At 43.4% G+C, this 19,481-nt stretch overlaps 1 protein-coding gene across 2 annotated transcripts in view; it reads left to right on the top strand.

Annotated features, from left to right (window-relative positions):
• FBXL7 (F-box and leucine rich repeat protein 7) overlaps window positions 1–12,495 on the top strand; it is a 416,917-nt gene extending 404,422 nt beyond the window's left edge. For both annotated transcript variants that reach the window (XM_061189140.1, XM_061189141.1), the window contains 2 exons: window positions 1,269–1,880; window positions 9,136–12,495. In XM_061189140.1, the coding sequence (XP_061045123.1) occupies window positions 1,269–1,880; window positions 9,136–9,872 (1,349 nt within the window). In that variant the 3' untranslated portion in view covers window positions 9,873–12,495. The remainder of the gene's footprint in view (window positions 1–1,268; window positions 1,881–9,135) is intronic.
• Window positions 12,496–19,481: the final 6,986 nt, after the last annotated feature.

Consider the following 19,481-nt stretch of genomic DNA (forward strand, 5'->3'; position numbering starts at 1 on the left):
ATTATCTAGATCAACTCACTTATTTCACAGATAAAGAAATGTGTATTTTGGAGGTAAATTCATTCTCTCTCTCTCTCTATATATATATATATAAATGTATATTCACACATCTGTATGAAATATATAAACATATTTAGAAAGAGAATAAATGTCTTCCTAAATAAATCTATCCATCTAAATATGTAAAATATATACTATATAAATATATTTATATAGCACGAGAATAAATTCTTCCGTATATATGTATATGTGTCTCTCAAGGTTGGGAGAGGGGCAGCTATGAAATGAGCAGACTTCTTAAAGCAGTATTCTAAAGAACTCTCAATCCCTCATAAACTTAAAAACCACTTGCATCTTCATCAAGTGATCTTTCTGGTTCTGAGGAACAGAATATGAGTCACATTATTCAAATGCAAAGGGGGGAATGATTAATAAGAAGGAAAAATAAGTATTGCCACAGATATTCAAGGCCTGGAAATGCCATCTGAGGTGCCAGGTCTAACGGAGGAAGGAAGCAGGGGCTCCCCAGAACTCAGACCACAGAGTTTGGGGTACCGTTATCAAAAGACGGGGGACTGAACCCCAGGGTGCAGGTGAGGGCAAAGACAGCAAATGTTCTCTATACCCGCTGGCCAGTCTTCCCCTTTTGTGAAACACATTCCCCTCATTCGTAAATGAAGCATAATCATCTGCCTAAAGTATAATCAGAAAAGTAAATCAGTTTGTGTTCATAATATATGAGCTTTCTTCCCAGTATAGAAATAATGAAACTTTGAAGTTGTGCCCTTTAGATAATCACCATTAACGCAGATCAAAGGTCAGCAAGCTATAGCCCTTGTGCCCTTTAGATAATCACCATTAACATAGATCAAAGGTCAGCTGGGCCAAATCAGCTGATCTCTTTTTACAGGACAAATTTTATGGAAAAATAGCCACGACTGCTTGTTTACATATTGTTTATGGCAGCTTTTGCACTAAAACAGCAGGGTTGAGTAATTGCAACAGAGGCAGAACCCACATGGCCTGCAGTGCCTCAACTATTTCTTATCTGGCCTTTTACAGATAGTTTGCCCACCCCTGGTGTAGATATTGGAGGATTAGCCCTTTTCTGGAATGGGTGAAACATGCATGTGCTTCCACTTCCGGTGATGGATTCAGCAGGGGTCGGCCCAGGAAGGATGTCAGTGGCATGAGCGTCACCTCCCTTGCCTCCTTCCCGGGGCTCCGCTCCGGCCATCCTTAACCCTTTGCTCTGTGTCCTTTGCCAGACTCCGACCTGAGCATGCGCACACTGAGCACGCCCAGCCCAGCCCTGATATGTCCACCCAACCTGCCGGGATTTCAGAATGGAAGGGGCTCGTCCACCTCCTCGTCCTCCATCACCGGGGAGACGGTGGCCATGGTCCACTCCCCGCCCCCGACCCGCCTCACCCACCCGCTCATCCGGCTCGCCTCCCGGCCCCAGAAGGAGCAGGCCAGCATCGAACGGCTCCCGGACCACGCCATGGTGCAGATCTTCTCCTTCCTGCCCACCAACCAGCTGTGCCGCTGCGCCCGCGTGTGCCGCCGCTGGTACAACCTGGCCTGGGACCCGCGCCTCTGGAGGACTATCCGCCTGACGGGCGAGACCATCAACGTGGACCGCGCCCTCAAGGTGCTGACCCGCAGGCTCTGTCAGGACACACCCAACGTCTGTCTCATGCTGGAAACCGTAAGTGTCAGTGGCTGCAGGCGGCTCACGGACCGAGGTCTTTACACCATTGCCCAGTGCTGCCCGGAGCTCCGGCGGCTGGAAGTCTCGGGCTGCTACAATATCTCCAACGAGGCAGTCTTCGATGTGGTGTCCCTCTGTCCCAATCTGGAGCATCTGGATGTGTCAGGTATGTGGCCACTGACCTGCCATCGGCAGGCCCTTCCCAGTGCACCATCCCGAACCCGTAAAGGACACTGCCACCTGGGAAGGGTCCCCCTTGTGATAGCCAGGGGTCAGGAGGCTGACTCTTCTTCCTGAAAAACTGTCTTTACGGACTCATGACCCTGGGGGCCAGAGGTATGCCTTTCATTAAATGATGTCAACTTCTTAGAGGAACTAGAGGTACCTTTTGTCCGGCAGTTCAAGTTGGGGTGACTTTTAAGTGTGTCTTTTCTCCCCATCATTCTCAAATTTCAGAGCAACCGTAAATAATGGGAACTAAATATCTAATCACGGATAAATAGGAACCCACTCTCTAACTCAAACGGAGGTAGCTTAGAAACTACCCTGACGTCCACTGGTTACTGTTTCATGGAGCCTGAGAGCTGTGTGTAAGCTGATTCTGTGTTGTGGCCTGTGATTGTGATTGTTCACCATTTTGCAGACATTGGGGAAAATCCATCATGGCCAAGCATCTCTTCATATTTCACCCCTACTCTCCTCACCCTTGGGTTGATTTTGCATCTTTTCTCAAGCACAGTTCTCAATTAGTAGTGCAAGGTTAGGGCCCACCAGGGAGAGCCTTTTTAGTTCCTTTTAAAAATGAAGGAAATCCCAGCATGGCTGCTTTGCTTGAAGCCCTCTCTCAGGCAGGAAGAATTAAAACCCAGACTCATACTTAGGCGCCAGACGTGGATCCAGCCGGACTGACAGCCTTTCTTTATCTCATCCACTGCTCAGTCAGAAGACGAACATTCGAGAGGCTGAAATGTGTAAGATGCATCAGGGAGTTAAAGAAATGAACAGCGTGAGCTACAACCTCAGGGATTGTTGGGGAAGAGGGTCAAGAAGTAAAAACCACTGTGACGGGTGAATAAACAGAATTGGGGATTTACAAGCATCTGAGGTAAATGATACCCTCCAGCAAAAGCTGAGGTAGAAGTCTCCTCTCTGAGCTCGCTCTCTCTTTGAAAACCGACATCTGAAAATATTTCAGATGACAGTCAATTATTTCTCGCAGATTCTTTCCCTTGCTGGAAAGCAGCTCTTTGCCCCCCCACCCCGCTTCAGCTGGCTCCAGGACAAAGCCGTAGAAACCTTATGTTCAGTTCGTCATGAGCAGCTGTTGGCATAAAGAAGCAGGAAACGAAAAGGTTTTCTTACATTTTCCCCCCAAGGAATTCTGGAAAAAGAAAGCATTGTGATGTTGTAGAAACTAGTTTCAAAACTCTGTGATTTGGGACAATTCACAGCTTTCTCTAGATGTGTTTCCTCTTCGTTTAAAAAAAAAAAAAAGGGACGGGGGGCTAAGGGATTGGATTCTTTAAAAGGCTAAGATTCTGAAGCTTGTGGGCCTCTTTTATAAACACCTCATTTTCTCAGATTAGAAAATGACTCATTTTTGGAATCCTCATCTTTGTTAAAGGGGCACCCTCAGTGCAGGCTGCAAGTAATTGTGTTCTGTCCTTGGAGTCCGTTTGAAATTCAGAAATGCAGAAACTACTTTGGCTATTTGAGAATGGAAATTTCTGGGCTTGTAGCCTGAGTGTATGGATCCTGCTTGGTCGCTTTGCTAACCATTATGTAAGCCTTGATGCCCTTCGTCTTTATCAACCTGCCCCATTGCAGAACCTAAATATTTGTGTATCTTCCTCACATGTCTTCCGATGACACGCTGTGATCTGGGTATATAAAGACTGTGTACACAGGGGAAGCTCTAACTCACCGAGAGCACATAATTGTAGATATTGGCAGGAGTGGTGATGGATATTTTCAGGTAGATGAACTTGAAGGACCCAACAAGCCATAGGGATGGATTTGTATCACCACCTCTGAACAGCGCCCTCCGGTTCTGAGGGAATCTAGAAATTGTGATTTCACCTATGCCTTGTTCCCTTTGGTTCTCACAGCTGGCCTCTGACAGTGACCACCTTCTCAATGGCAATAAACCTGACTTCGGAAGACTCATCGCTGGTCTAGAGCCTAATTCCCCCAGAGGACGTGAGACTGCCCCTCCCATCCCTAGCATGCCTACCTTGAAAGTTATCTTTTCAAGTCATTGAAAGTTACTATAACTAGCTCTAGTGTTTTTTCATTATCCCTTATTACCTTTTATTAAAGTTTAGTCAGGGTTCTCCAGAGAAATAGAACCAATAGTATATATATAAAGAGATTTATTAAGAGGAATTGGCTCGCACAATTACGTCATCTGAGAAGTCCTACGGTTTGCCGTCTGCAAGCTGGAGACCCAGAAAAACCAGTGATGCAGTTGGTCTGAGTCTAAAAGTCTGAGAACCAGGGTTGCTGATGGTGTAAGTCTCAGTCCGAAGGCAGGAAAAGACCAACGTGTTAGCTCAAACATTCAGGCAGAGGGAGAGTTCTCCATCCTCCAGCTTTTGTTCTATTCGGACCCTCAACAGATTGGATGGTGTCCATCTGCACTGAGGAGGGCAGACTGCTCGACTGAGTTCCCCGGTTCAAATGTTAATCTTAACCAGAAACACGCTCACAGGCACACCAGAAATAAGGTTTAGCCAAATATCTTGGCATTTCGTCACCTCGTCAAGTTGACACATAAAATTAAACATCACAATTAATAACATCATTAAACATCAATGGAATATATTAAGACTACCCAATTTTTAAAGTATAAAATCTTGTGATTATTACAAGTGAAATGGCTTCACAAGGGTCCCCTGTAATTGGAGATCTGGGAGTCCTCGTTACTACTCTTCCTAATCTTTTATATCAGACCAGTTGAATCCTGTCCCTGTGATTCTACTTCCCCAGAACCTTGAGTCCGTCCCTCTCCCCTACCTGCCAGCCTGGATGCATGCTTCCCCCATCATTGCCCCTACACCCATCTCAACCTCATCAACCCGCCCTCCACACAGCCAGCCTCCAAAGGGATGTCTTCAAACTGCAAGTCTAACCATTCATTTTCCTGCATAAAATCTCCAATTCCTCCTCATGACATACAGGAAAAAGTTCCTCAGCAGAGTATATATGGCCCTTCATGAGCTGCCCTTTTCAAGTTCAAACCTCACGCCTTTCCTATGGAACCTCAGTGCTCCCTTCTATAGAACCAGTTGCATTTCCCAAACACATCATGTCTGTGCACACTGTGATGTGTGGGCACTCTCTGACCTGCGTGCTGTTCCCTCCTCTGCCCCCTGCCTCTCCCCAACAGCCCTCTTAACAGATTTCTCATTGCTGGAGCCCCAGTGCAAGCATCCCTTAAGTAAAGCCTTCCCTGCCTGATGCCCGGTAAGCTGAAGGTTTCCTCCCAGGTGTCTACCTTTTGAGTATAAGCAGGTAGAGTGTTACTGGGTTTTGCAACTTTATACTTGTATATTCCCAGATTCCTTTCTCTCAATTCATTACGAGCTTTATATGGGCAAAAAATGAGGCATATTTTATCTCTGCACTTTACGATATTGTAATTAAGTGAACAGAGGGGTGTCAAAGCCCTAAACAGTCATCTTGACCTCTGAAGGGTTCAAACAAAGTTGTCATTGGTTAATACTCTGAGCAAGCATTTAGGAAGCTGTGTGCAGTAACTAAAACTTCCTCACCAGTAAAATTGAGTTCGTTGGGAGGATTAAATGAGTTAATTCATGATAAGTCCTCACATGTGTGTTCTGCTGAAAACCATGTAGTAAGCATTCAATAAATCATAACTGTTATCATCATTTTTGGATTGTCATAGTTATTAACATGCTTGCAAGGCAGTAGTTAGTCTTCAATGACAGTAGTTGGTCTTCATCTGGCCTTTTATATCCCAGAGAAGTAGATATTACCCCAATAATGAGAGGAAGTGGTAATGAAGAGCATATTTGTGAAAGCTGAACCAAATCTGGAATTAATTGAAGATATCCCCAGATATGTTCAACCCATACTGTTCACTCTCTGTTGTGTAATATCCCTACTCCTTACCCTGAGTGTTAAGGCAGGCCCCCAAGATCTGATCCCAATGGACCATTCCCATCTTAGTTGCCATTAAATCCTATGTTCTAGCCTATCAACACTCCTCACTCCCCCTCTGCCTCTATGCTTTCTTGTCTCTCAAATTTACTCATACTATTACCTTATACTACCTAGGCTCCATATCTGTGTATTAAAATTGTTTCTCTCTTCCAAGAATCCCCATATAGGTATCACCACTCCCAAGACTTCTGATGCCCCAGTGTCTAAATATTCACTTCACGCAGACACATCTACTGTAAATCTCTCATGCAATTCATCAATTGCATGCTATATATACCATCCCTGCTATATTAGAAACCTTGGATCAGGAAACTTTTCCCTAGTCTGACTGTACAAGTCCTATAATCTCACTGAATCTGAGATGCCTCATCTTTAAAAACTGAAGTTTAAATTGAATGATTTCTCAGGTTCTCTCCATGTCTGTTATGTATGAATGCATCCACTAGCCACAGATATTACCTACTGAGCCATGAACCAGTTTATTTTCTTTTCAACCCAAACTTAGCAAATCTGTAAGAATTAAGGCTAAAGCTTAAATTTTAAATTATTGATCTAAAATGATGCAAGCATATCAAAATAGTGTCTTTACCAAAACTGAGCTCAGCTCAGTTTTTCATTAAATTTGGGGCTTAGTTTCAAAAACCAAGCATATATTGATATTTCCCTGGACCAAATAGAGTATCCTCCCTGGAGTGCCGCAGATTTTACTAGATTTTTTTTTTTTTAATAGGAAACTGGAACTAAGAGTTTAGGAACAAAGCTTGTCCTATGATCTTGAAAAACAAAGAAGTGCCTTCACAGGCATCACAGATGGGCAGCCACTACTGTGAACATATAAATTCAGCATAAGCAGGATCACAGTCAGTATAAAAAAGAAATTCAAAATAAAGGAAGATTTCAAAGTTACAGTTGAAGGGTACCAACCACGTTCTGCAAAACCATGGAGCCCACTGGAGTAGTGTGGGCAGCCTCGACAAGCTGCATCTTTGTTCTCCAGTGTTGGAGTACATGCTTTGCTCCTTCCTGAAATTCTTTGACTTGGTAGCACATGGCTTCTGAACCTCATTATTCCCATGACCTGAACTTTATAAGACTTTCCTGGGCACCCTGCCAGGAGTGGGAGGAAAAGTCCCCGTTAGCACTGTCACGTGGTCATTTAGAAGCCTTGGAGATGACGTCATCAACCAAGGCACAGAGCTGCCAGGGTTGAGGCACCTGGCTTTAGAGCTGCCAGAGGGATTTGGGGAAAGCAAAGAGAAAATGAAAAGTATATATGCGGTCTATGTAGCAGAATGAAATATATGTATACATATACATTTATTTATATAATGTGTATCGGCTATGGATATTAATTATATTCATATACGAAAAATATACTGTACATATTTTAAAGAGTAATAGCCAATGAACTGAAATACACAATTAAATGAGGGTTTCATATGTCATTATATATTCATTATATATTATATATATAATATTCATTATCTATAAAATATATAATAATTATATAATATATAGTATAAATATATGCATATAAAATGCATATACACACAGACATTCTTAGGGGAAGGGAGGTTGGAAACTGTGTTTCGAGAGGCATCTAAAGATGTCTTCCTCAGCACTAATTTCCTTATCTGTAAAATGGATTTTTTTAAGAATCAAGTGAGAAAATGTTTATAAAAGCACTTTGTAAACTTCATAATTCAACATAAATAAGAGGCATTATAATTAACTATAAAACAGACAATCAGTTTTTCAATGTAGATATACATCAGCCACGGTCAAAGTCTCGAGGACATTTAAATGTTGGAAGAAGTTGGATTATCCCATCAGGTCTTCTTAGAAAAGACTGTACGCACTCTATAAATCATTCATTCATTCAACAGATACTCAGTGAGCACCAGCTATGAACCAGGTATGAGGGATACAGCGGTGAACAGTGCAGAGTCCCTTTTCTCAGGAGCTTACACTCCAGAGTGAGGACAGCAAATACATAAGTGAATAAATAAATATATAGTGCCTCAAGGTGATAACAAGTGCTGAAAATAAATGGGGATACTAGTTCATACAGAGTGAAGAAGGAAGAATTGTCCAATAAAGGGACATTTGCTCAGAGACCTAAGAAAGTGGAGGTGGCCCATGGCGCTATCCAGGGAAACCCTGTCCAGTGCACACATGCTGAGGCAGGGGGGCACCTGAGCCATCTGGGAACCAGCAAGGAGGCCAGTAGGGTTGGAAGAGGGGTAAGAGATAAGGGCACGGGGGTGCAGGTCCTCGGAGGCCCCTTTCGATTTTACACGTGGTGTGAGATGGGTGCCTTCTGAAGGCTTTGAGCATGATAGATGGAATTCTGTTTTCTAGAATCTCTCTGGCTGCTGTGAGGAGAATAGACCATAGAGGGTAAGGGCAGGGCAGGGAAACTGGTTGAGGGGCTAGAGGAATAATCCTGATGACACAATTGTTCTTCCTTGACCAAAGAGGGTTGAACTGAATCCCTAGACGGCCACCTTGTTAGACTAATAACTATTGATATATACACTTGCCATAGTTTTCAAAGTACGTCCGTATCCATTATCTCTCGTTGCATCCTCATTATACCCCGTGGAGGCACGCCAGCTACTCATTCTCATTTCAGAGGAGAGTCTTGAGACTCAGGAAAGTTAAGCCTCCGGCCTCAGGCCATAAAAAGTAGATCTGAACTGGTTTGTGATTCCCAAGCCAGTGCTCTCTTTCTGCCACACCCAGGTCATGGCCAACCCTTCTATCTCATATCTCACTTCTTTGGACCAGAAAGCTACCAGACCATTGTAGGGTGAGAACTAACCGTTACTGAGCTTCCCGAACTTTCCAGGGCCAGGGCAGGATATTTACACACGTGGTCTCATTGCCTCTTCACAGCCACCTTGCAGGGAACGTGATCGTCCTTATTTTAAGACAAAGGAAGTACCGAGAAGGATTGATTTGCCCAACGTCAGGCAACTAGTGATGGATCTGGAATTGGAACCGTTATCTTTCTGATTCTAGAGCCCCAAAGCCTCTTAAACCCAAAGTCGTTAAATGATGAACATGGAAAGCCCATTCTTGCGTTCCTCCTCCGTAGGGGCTGGGAAGGGAAGGGGTAACCTCAGGACCTGAATCCAGAGAGGGGTAGGAATCCGTAAAGGAGTCCCCCAACTGCGCCCGCACCCCCCATTCTCGGAGGTCGCTCTGAGCGTGTGTTCTGTCTCTTCGTGTAGGATGCTCCAAAGTGACCTGCATCAGCTTGACCCGGGAGGCCTCCATTAAACTGTCCCCCTTGCATGGCAAACAGATCTCCATCCGCTACCTGGACATGACGGACTGCTTCGTGCTGGAGGACGAAGGCCTGCACACCATCGCGGCGCACTGCACACAGCTGACCCACCTGTACCTGCGCCGCTGCGTCCGTCTCACGGACGAGGGCCTCCGCTACCTGATGATCTACTGCGCCTCCATCAAGGAGCTGAGCGTCAGCGACTGCCGCTTCGTCAGCGACTTCGGCCTGCGAGAGATCGCCAAGCTGGAGTCCCGCCTGCGGTACCTCAGCATCGCCCACTGCGGCCGCGTCACCGACGTGGGCATCCGCTACGTGGCCAAGTACTGCGGCAAGCTGCGCTACGTCAACGCGAGGGGCTGCGAGGGCATCACGGACCACGGCGTGGAGTACCTCGCCAAGAACTGCGCGAAACTCAAGTCTCTGGACATCGGCAAATGCCCTCTGGTCTCCGACACGGGCCTGGAGTGCCTGGCCCTGAACTGCTTCAATCTCAAGCGGCTCAGCCTCAAGTCCTGCGAGAGCATCACGGGCCAGGGCTTGCAGATCGTGGCGGCCAACTGCTTCGACCTGCAGATGCTGAACGTGCAGGACTGCGAGGTGTCCGTGGAGGCCCTGCGCTTCGTGAAACGCCACTGCAAGCGCTGCGTCATCGAGCACACCAACCCTGCCTTCTTCTGAAGGGACAGCTTCCAGCCGTCGCTGTTTTCATACAGACATGAACAAAACAAAATGTTTTTTCAAAGCAGCAGATGTAAGCGCCGACACCCACCCGTAACAGCTCTTTCTTCCAGGAAGGGTCTTAGGAATCTGGCTTTTCTTTTTCCTAATTTCTCATGGGCAACAGAGGTCCAGGAAAGGAGGCTGTGGGGGGGGGGCACATTTCTATCGCAACCAACGGTTTTTTGGGAGGTCAGGTCATTTGTAGGCAGTTTCTCGTCTCAGAAAGATGTACCTCAGAAAGCGGATTGCAGTGTCTTTAGGAACACGCCTTTTTCTCTATGTCTCCCTTCTCCTGACCACAGCCCGAGGTCTAAACCCTGGTGCCTCCTACCCCACTCCTCCCTCTCCTACACCAACAGCAAATTATCAGAATAATAATGCTCTCCAGACCGCCTCCTCTTTCAACTGCTTGATTGGCCTAAAGCACATTTTTCAGCCCCACACCCAAGCAAATTCTTGTTAGATAAATGTCACAGCACCCGGTATATATGAAGCGCTTCTAAACCTTTTTAAAGAATCATTGGTGGCAGGCAGCACAGTGGAGGAAGAGACCTGCCTTGTTCCCCCACCCCCCAGCTCTGCCACTTACTAGCTGTGTGACCTTGGGCAAAGCACTTGACCTCTCTGGGCTTCGGCTTCCAGCACCGAATCAGAGGCCATCCTCTGATCTAATCGAGGATTAGCTTCATGCCCATTTTAGAGCTGAGGGAATAGAGACATCAGTAAACACAGCCTCCTTGGCATAGAGCACAGGAGACCTCTGCCTCTTCCAAGGGTGTTGATTCTGTGGATACTTTCAGGAGACACGCCAACACCAGCGTCCTGTATGTCCTTCACTCCGATCTGAGTATCACTCACAGCCTGTTTGTTTTGGTGAGCAAGTCTCTTGGTCATCTTCTCCTGCCCAGCTAGATGGGTGGTTTCTGTACACAGATGCTTTCGGCATCACTCCACGCCACACCATCGTGTGGAGGCCATGGGATTCCTAATCACAGCAAAACCCACATCCCCCAGTCAGGTTGATCTTTCTGAGTGGTTTCAAGTAGGAGGAAAGACACTCATAATTTTTAATTAACAAGGAAGGCCCAAGAGAACACATGTCCTCTAGGGTTTTTCGAATCCCTCTCACTGCACACGTGGCATGCATGCACACATCTGCCCTGCAGCTGGGAGGAACAGACGCCTTGGTTCTTTGTCATTCAGATCACATTTCTACTTTTCTCATCTATTTGTTTCCTTGTGCATCCAGACTTCATCTCATGAAGCCTGTTGGGGTTAAGTCGTAAGTGTTTAATCGTGCAGATTGCCACCTTGTGTGCCTTCCCCTGTGACTGTTTGCATGTCCTCTGTCAAAGATGCAGAGCAGACTTCCAGGTAGTTTAAATCCTCTCCACTCAAAAGTGCCACACAAATGGAAGAAGGAACACAATGATAAGACTTAGGCGCTGGTCCACCAACCAGACCCTTGGAATACAACATTAAAGTCATTGCCAAGTATGCATTTTAAATGGTCCTATTTGGATAGACATCCATTTGCTATCCTCATTCGTGTGAAGTCAGGATGCCAGAAATTCCATTGCTTGTTTTCATGAAATTTAATTGCTTTTTGTTAATAAACCCATGACCTCTCTTAAATTATTCTTTGGCAACAGCCCTCCTCCGTCACTGTTCAAACAGTTCATCCATTTCTTTCTCAAAGGATCCACCACCCAAACCCAGAACCTCTGCGTCTCCAAGTCAAGCACGTGGAATGGGTTTCAGATCAAGCCTACACCCCACTTGACAACTGCACTCCTGCGTGCCTTTGTCCTATGTTGAGAAGCAGGAGGTAGGGTTAGGTGGCATCATATGAAATATGACCTCCTCTCCAATCAACACCGTCAGCAACTTAGAGGTGCACTCAAGGCTGTGTGCCATGGGGGCAAAGGAATTGTTTGGCTGGGGATAGTATCTAGTGATGGTCACAAGGTTTAGAACCGTGAAAGGGGTTGAAGGTAGCATTTCCCTGCTGTATGACTTGTGACCCTGTCTAAAGCTTCAGAATTTGAGAGTCACAAAGGATTGTGCCTAACCCCTGGCACTGGGATCTTCCAAGTGAGCTGGTTTAATTCTCCCGGAATGAGAGGAGAGATCCAAAATGGCTCCCAGAACCAGAGAAGGGGCATCCCATTCCAAATACTTTTATCACCACCACCTGACCACAGCACCTAAACCGTCTTCCCAACATGAGACAAAGCCAACTTTCACACCGATTGCCCAGCATGCACTTGTCTTTCCCAGTTTCTCCCTTTTCCCCAGTCTTCTCTTCACGCATTCTGCTTCCCCTGGTTGTAGGGACCTATGACCCAGGTTCCTGGGGAAACAGCTCAGCAGATTTTTAGAGACCAAGCAAAAAGCCTCACTAGGAAATTGATCTGTTTTTGAACATTGCTTCCTTCCTGCCTCTGCAAAATTGAATGCTCGTTGTTGCTGTTGTTTTTTTAATTCTAATGTTCAAATCACTGCGTGCTGTATGACTCTAAAAAGCCTTAATTTACTACCACCAAGAAATAAAGCAATACGTTGGTAATTGGGTTAAGCCTCATTTAATACCCTGGCCAAAGGAGCCTGGTGTTCAGATGGTGACAATCAAGAGTGAGGGAGAAACTTGCCTCATGTCGAAGTAGAGAGCAGGTCGGGTCACTGCAGTTGTCCCTTTAAAGTTGCACCCATGGTTTTGTCATTGCCCTTAGTTCACTGTCTTTAGCTGAAAATTAGCAGGTAAGTGAAAAATCATTACCTTCACAGTTTAGTTTAGGTCTTCAATTCCCTAACCCACCCTTTGGAGTCAGGTGTGTTTCGGAATTTATAATTTTTCACATTTTAGGAAGTTACTATGGCGTATTTTGTAACACCCCTAGTAGAATCTTGGACAGCACTCTTAATAAATGTGTTACTATTTCTACAGCAGTGGATATGCGTAGTCAACTACATAAGATTATTAGAGGCTATAAATAGCCTTGTATCCGTTCAGGTCAGGTTTTGTCACCAAATTAAGTTGTGCAAGCATAATGAAGAAAGCTTCTATTTTAGCAGAGCTTTCTAGATTTCAGAATTATAGATAAGTGACTGTGGCCCTGAATATACTTCCCCTGGCACTGGTTACAAACATGGGAGAAATTTTCAAAATTATGTTGACCATTGGTTGTTACAAATTTTTAAAAAAGTCTTAGAGCATTACGACCTGGGAGAAGAATATGTCAACTTGATCTAAAAGGAAAAATTATCAGTCAGTTGGAAAAAGAGAAATGCCAAATATCTCTTCACCCAAACCTTCAGATCTGAGAAATCAATATGGCAGAAAGTAAGTACTGATTGATGAATGGCAGACTCCATCTTTAGCAAGTAAAAAGCTTTTGAGATACCGATTTTAAATGTAGTTGTCTTCAACCTTCTTCTCACCCTATGTGAGCTGCTTAATGACTCTCACGTAAACCAATGGGACTATTAACTGCTCTGGAACGTTAACTCGAAGGTAGACAGACCCATGCAATTCTTGTCCAGATCTCAGAATAAGGTTAGCAGTAAATAAAATGCATTTGCCCTGGAGGTCCATGATTTTTTATACTGACATTTGTTGAGAAGTAGAAAAAAGGCTTCAGAAGTTTGACATCCAAGAGCACACAACATGAAAGCAAAAAGACTGAGTATTTTTAAGGGGAAAAATAATGCAGTAAAATTGCCTACTGTATCTAAATTTCCACAGAAAAGTCACCAAAAGTAGTGCATTTGTTCAATAGCTGGCAATCATGATTAGTTCAGGGAGAAGTTAATAGACAGTAGAAGAGGGAGAGAGACTCTTTAGGGACTAGGTAAATATTGCGTGAAAACGTTCACACAGACGGTCTGTGAAACAAAATTGGTTTTCATCTTGCACGCTCTTGGTCAAATGGTTCCTTTTTGCTCCATACACCAACAGGGGCTCTTAATGTTGCAGGAAGGAGCGGTGCGGGGGAAGGGGAGTGCCTGTCGCCATCTGTCTGCAGGGGATGCTCATGCCATCATTGAGACTTGCCTAAACACAGCTCCAGTTGTCCAAAGAGCAACTCAGGCACGTTTCATTAAGATGACCATCAGGTGGGCAAAGTTGTTCACTCCAGGGAAGAAATACTCTCATAGACACTCAGACTGGGGACACACCAACCAAGAATGCACTCAAGACGTGATTATTTCTCCTTCTTTCCTTGAGTGCCTCATTATCTCCTAAAGCCACAGGTCCATTTCGTAGAGTCTTTTTTTTTTTCTTTTCAAGTCAGCAGATCAACTTGCATTTGAAACCACTTGAGATGAAAGAACATGGCCATTTGGGAGCTGGATATGGCACCATCCCTGCCTGTCAACAGCACAGCTGTGACATCTTTGGCAGAGCTATCCTAGGAAATACGTACAGCCAGAATGCTGGTCTTGTGGAGCATCCAGGAAGGCTACATTTAAGCTCTAAATTGTTGCTCAGGAAGTAACAGTCAACATCATCCAGGTGTCAAAGGATGGCTTTAAAAGATCATTAAAAAATAAAATTGAAAACCCTGACCTAAATATTTCCAAATCTGGTCTTTTCTATATCATAGAATGTTTCTCCTTCTGGTCACTCAGCTACTGAATTTTATATTGATGAGATCAGTACGTCTGAATTCTCTCCTGGCCCATGTGATGATCAACATATGATGGAAACTGGATGTTGCAATCCATTCTTCATGAACAGTGAATCCCCAGGGAGTGCCGATCATTTTCTTCTGAAGGAGCAGATGGTACGCAGCATCCCTTAACTCCTTTAACGAAGGTTTATTGACCAGGTACTATAATAGGTTCCAGGTGAATAAGAAACAATATCCTTACGCTAAAGGAACTCAGATCAAATAATATCATGTAATGAGCTGGAAGGTGGAGAAGGGAATATACAAAGGAGAGTGGCAACATTTTTTCATTCATTCATCAAATAAGTATTTTTTAAGAACCCAGTATGTGTCAGGCACCATGCTGGCACTGAGAGTCTTGCCCTGATGGTGTTCACCAAAGAAATAATTTTCATCATTATATGGAGAGAAGGATAAAGCTTAGGGACTCCTGTCAGGGAGAAGATCCCTGAGCTGGATTTTATAACTCAGACAAGGTGAGCTTCACAAGCCATGATGCACTTGAACATCTGAAACATGGCGCTCACTCAGGGACAAAATATTTGATAAAGTTGATGAAGCAATTTCTCTCTACTGTAGGTTAAGATAATCAGAATATTAACTATACTAAATCTAGATTAACTTTGCCTTTGCCTTGAGTTAGTCATATGGAAATAGTTCTCTTTTATTCTAAGGTCATCCCATAGATTAATTCCTACATACACGTACACGCTCTCTCTCTCACACACAATACGCACATAATATAATTTTTAAAGGATGGGAACATTTTGCAGAAACAACACTCACACATAATTTCTGGGACAAACTCTAAGAACCTCAAAGCAGCTTGACTATCCTCCAAACAGCATATGAAACAGCAAACAGTCCAAACACAGCCATAGCCCAGCAAAACTGCCATAATAATTTCCACAGGATCTAGCTCAGGGAGAGGGAGATAGCAGGTACCCCCCTCAATAATCCTTGGGTTCTTCAGCCAACATGGTGCTCTTTGGTTTTACCCTAAGCATTGTGCACTTATGATGGGAATGGTCAGAGAGAATAAGCGATGCTTCTCAATGTACCATGTCTCTATTAAAAACTGGTCTGTGTCAATAATCTGAAAAGTACTGGATGGCCCAAGTAAGATTGATTAAGTAGCTGTTAAAATTTCCAAGAAATGGATTTTACTTGTAAATTCACTGAGGCTGGATTCTTTGAAACCTCAAATTTTATCAGGGTTGCAAATGTGAAATTATCTGCCCACAGTAATAATCAACTAAACAGTGAAATCCATTAGAAAGTGGAAGAGTGATAGGAAAGCTTTTAATCCCTGTTCCCCTGCAGTCACAGGCAATAATCCTCCTGGTTTTTCAGAGCCCCAAAGGTCTCCCAAAGTCTGAGTAGTAGACTTATTAAACCCATTTCCAGATAAGCACACAAAGATACAAGGGAGAGGATTTCTAATTACAAAGATTAACCAGTAATTGGTACTTCCTCTTTCTCTAATCTTCTAACAACCACTAATGAACACACAGCCACCTTGTATAAATAAAAAAAAAAATCCGGGTTTCACATCCTGAATGTATTCTTCACGGGTGTTTACATTAAGAATTTAAACAAACTTATCATGGTCTTTTTCATTTAAGAGAAAGTAGATAAAGGGACAAAACTGTCACAACTGATAAATATCCTTCTTCATTTTATCTCAAAGCCTTTCTTTTAGAGATGGAGACCAAAATAGACATGATTACCTTTGTACAATTTTACATTTTTATACTTCTAGTATAACTGGAATGCATTGTGTTAGATTTTAAACTGTGCAATCTCTCATTTTGCAGTCCCACTGCCTAATAATGGAGAAATGTGAGAAATATTGGTTTTCCATGCTCCCTTGCCACTTAGTAAATCCCCTGAAGAGCTCATTTTGCTGAACAGATCCTTGTCTTAGTAGAAGATCCAGAGAGGGAGAATTCAGACCATTTCTCTTGTTCTCATTACATCCACTCAGGCCAGCATGTGATTTATGACATAGTTGATCTGTATGAATGACGTTCGTGAAGCACAAGCTTTCCATTAGCTACTCGGACTGTGAGACTCCAGTTGGCTCTCTTTTATGTTCATAGTTTTTAAACACCCAAAGAATAATGACCACTGGAAGTTTGGAGACCAGGAGGCTATGGATTTTTTAAAAATAAAATAAAAGAGAGAGAGAGAGGGAAAAACAACAACAACAACAAAAAAAACCCTTCAAATAATGACCTCTAACTCACATAATGAAAACCAAAATCTCCTCCGGATTTCCAAGCTGGCATTGTTTCACTGGTACCCTCACCCTGGGGCTCCTGTGTGTAATGTTTCTTTTAAAAATAGTGCACACGGGAAAGCGATGGGAAATATAAACACCGCCACGGGAGGGCATTAGTCTTCTTTCCTTTTAAAACGTGTGCTTAATCCCACATGCACGTGGCAAAATAACCTCAAAGCTGATCATGTTATGTAACGAGTCCTTTTGCTTTTCAAGAAGAACAGCCACACGTTCTCAGGTACTGTCTCTGTTTCTTTAACTTCCCTCACCCGAAATTCGTCGGCCTTGTGGCTTCAGGGCTCCGACGCCTACTTCTTCACAGCCAATAGCTTGCTCTGGTCACGGAGAAAAGTGACCTTTCTTATCTGATTTTCTGCTCAATGCAAAGTATTATATCAGCAGCTCCACAGCAAAGTTCCTCTCCAGGGCTTGGGAACCCAATGTTAAACCTTGGGAGTAGCTGGAATCCAGGAAAGGCCTTGGAAGAATTTGGCTGAACGTCTCTGTTGGCTGAAACTAAGAAACACTGCGCTAATGCAACTTTTTAAACTTTTTTAAAGGTTACTATGTCTTGATTTGAGTGAGATAAATTTTATGTACTTAACCTCCTTTTTCACAGTACTGCCCATTGAGTTCTCTGTGGCAACTGATGAAATACAAATTCAAGTTTAAGTCCTGTTTTGTTTTGGTTTTGTATTTTTTTTAGTTGTGCTAGGTGGGTTTGGCTGCTCTTGTGTTGTAAACTGTTTTCAGAAGATGTGTCCCTGGGTTGGACGGTGGGGTGAGGTGCGTTCTCTGGTGATTTCAAAGACCTTCTCAGGCAACACTGCTAAGCAGGGGTAGCCCAGCGTTCAGCAGAAAATACCACTGTCAGAACACTGGAGCAATTTGTCAGGGCCACAGAGCATTTTTGGAGATGATCCTGGAAATATAACGAGCCTTGATCTGGAAGACCACAGAGGTATTCCACTCCATTCCTCCAAGTTGAATTCCAAACAGTATGCAGAGACTTAATTACCCCATAGCTATAAACTACAAGTTTAACAAATTTGGAGGTTTTTTGTTTTTGGGGTTTCTTTTTGCCAAACCCAAAACTTCATGATCTATTTGTAGATGTTCCCTCATCATTCATCATTTCCTATTCATTTCCCTGGATGGTCCTGCTTGTGCAGTGTTTACAGTGGTAAATTTTGCTCCCGTTAGAATCCAGGGTCCCTCAAGTAAATGATTAGTGACTATCAGCAAGTCTCTTGAAAATGGTTACAAAACTACAGGTAAGCCCTCAATAGATGTGGGCTTAAAAATCTGAAAAAATTTCAAAAAGCCACTGAGAGAAAAGTGTCAAGGTTCTTTATGACATTTTGTTTCTGGTAGAACATCACAGGAACCGATGGTTTGTAGGTCTTTTGTCTTGCTTTTAGTGAATGCCCAAATATATCCTTTCTATATGTCCAGGAATGGACTAGACGTACAAATAACTGAACTTTTTAAAGATTAAGTTTCATTTTAGAAGTGTTCCGACTTCGGCTGAAAGGATTACAACTAGAAATTGCTCATTTCACTTCACCTTGGTCATAGGAAGACCTGCTGGTCCCACAGCTTTATATAACTAAAAAAACCCTTTGCTTTATGTTTGGGTTGTAATAGGTGCAATAGACATGGATTGTGTAGTAGGTGAGCTCTAGGTATCATTGATTGTATTCCAAGATATCATTAGCATAGAGATAAATTTAAGTCTGCTTCAAGTTAGCATCAAGCAGTTAGCCTCAGTAGGATTTATGCACATCTGAACAACTAATCCTTCAGAAAACTACTTTTAACCACCATCCTTCTGATTTAGCAGAATCCGAACAAAGAGTAGAAGTTCTTAGAGGCCCTTTTTCCAACCTTCCTAAAACCTCTCCCCACCACTAATCCGAAAGCAGAGAGTCTTGCCAAAGGACTCAAATCAAATGCACTTAGCTCATTTATTCTCGACTTCCTTATTAACAATTTCCAAATGTCCCTGAATTTGCCTTGGTCTAGCATTTGGGATGCCTCTAAGCTTTCTACAGTAATTTCTTAATGTCTCCACCAGCATTCCTCTTGACATTAGAAGTCCGTGGTAGCAGAACTTCAATCTGCTCTTGTGCTAAGATCAAGTCCCTCCTACAGACTCCAAAAGAGCAAACACAGAGATATTGACCAACTCTGCCCCTGGCACATATTACAAATACAAAGAGAAAAAGTTGCCTTTAACTTTTTATAACATGATCAGATCTGATCAAGTTAGTTAATTATCAGATTAGGATTTCAGAGTCCAGAATTTGCTTCTTGGTTCTGCCACTGATTTTCTGTTAATGTTTGGAAGAATCATTTGATTTCTATATTAAAAGATACGACAACAAGAGTTAAGGGGTCAAATTTTTTGGAAGTATCACCATTGTTCATATTTTACATGACAGACTGATTTTCATATAAAAAGATGGTTGGGTAGGTGACAGACAGATGATAGATAGATAGATAGATAGATAGATAGCTAATGTATACATATACAAACATGTATATATTTGGTCGAGGAGTACCCAGCATGGATGCCATCTCATAAACGTTTCTGGTGTTTGTGAAATT

Source organism: Eubalaena glacialis, chromosome 4 (assembly GCF_028564815.1).
Source record: "Eubalaena glacialis isolate mEubGla1 chromosome 4, mEubGla1.1.hap2.+ XY, whole genome shotgun sequence".
Taxonomy (NCBI): domain Eukaryota; kingdom Metazoa; phylum Chordata; class Mammalia; order Artiodactyla; family Balaenidae; genus Eubalaena; species Eubalaena glacialis.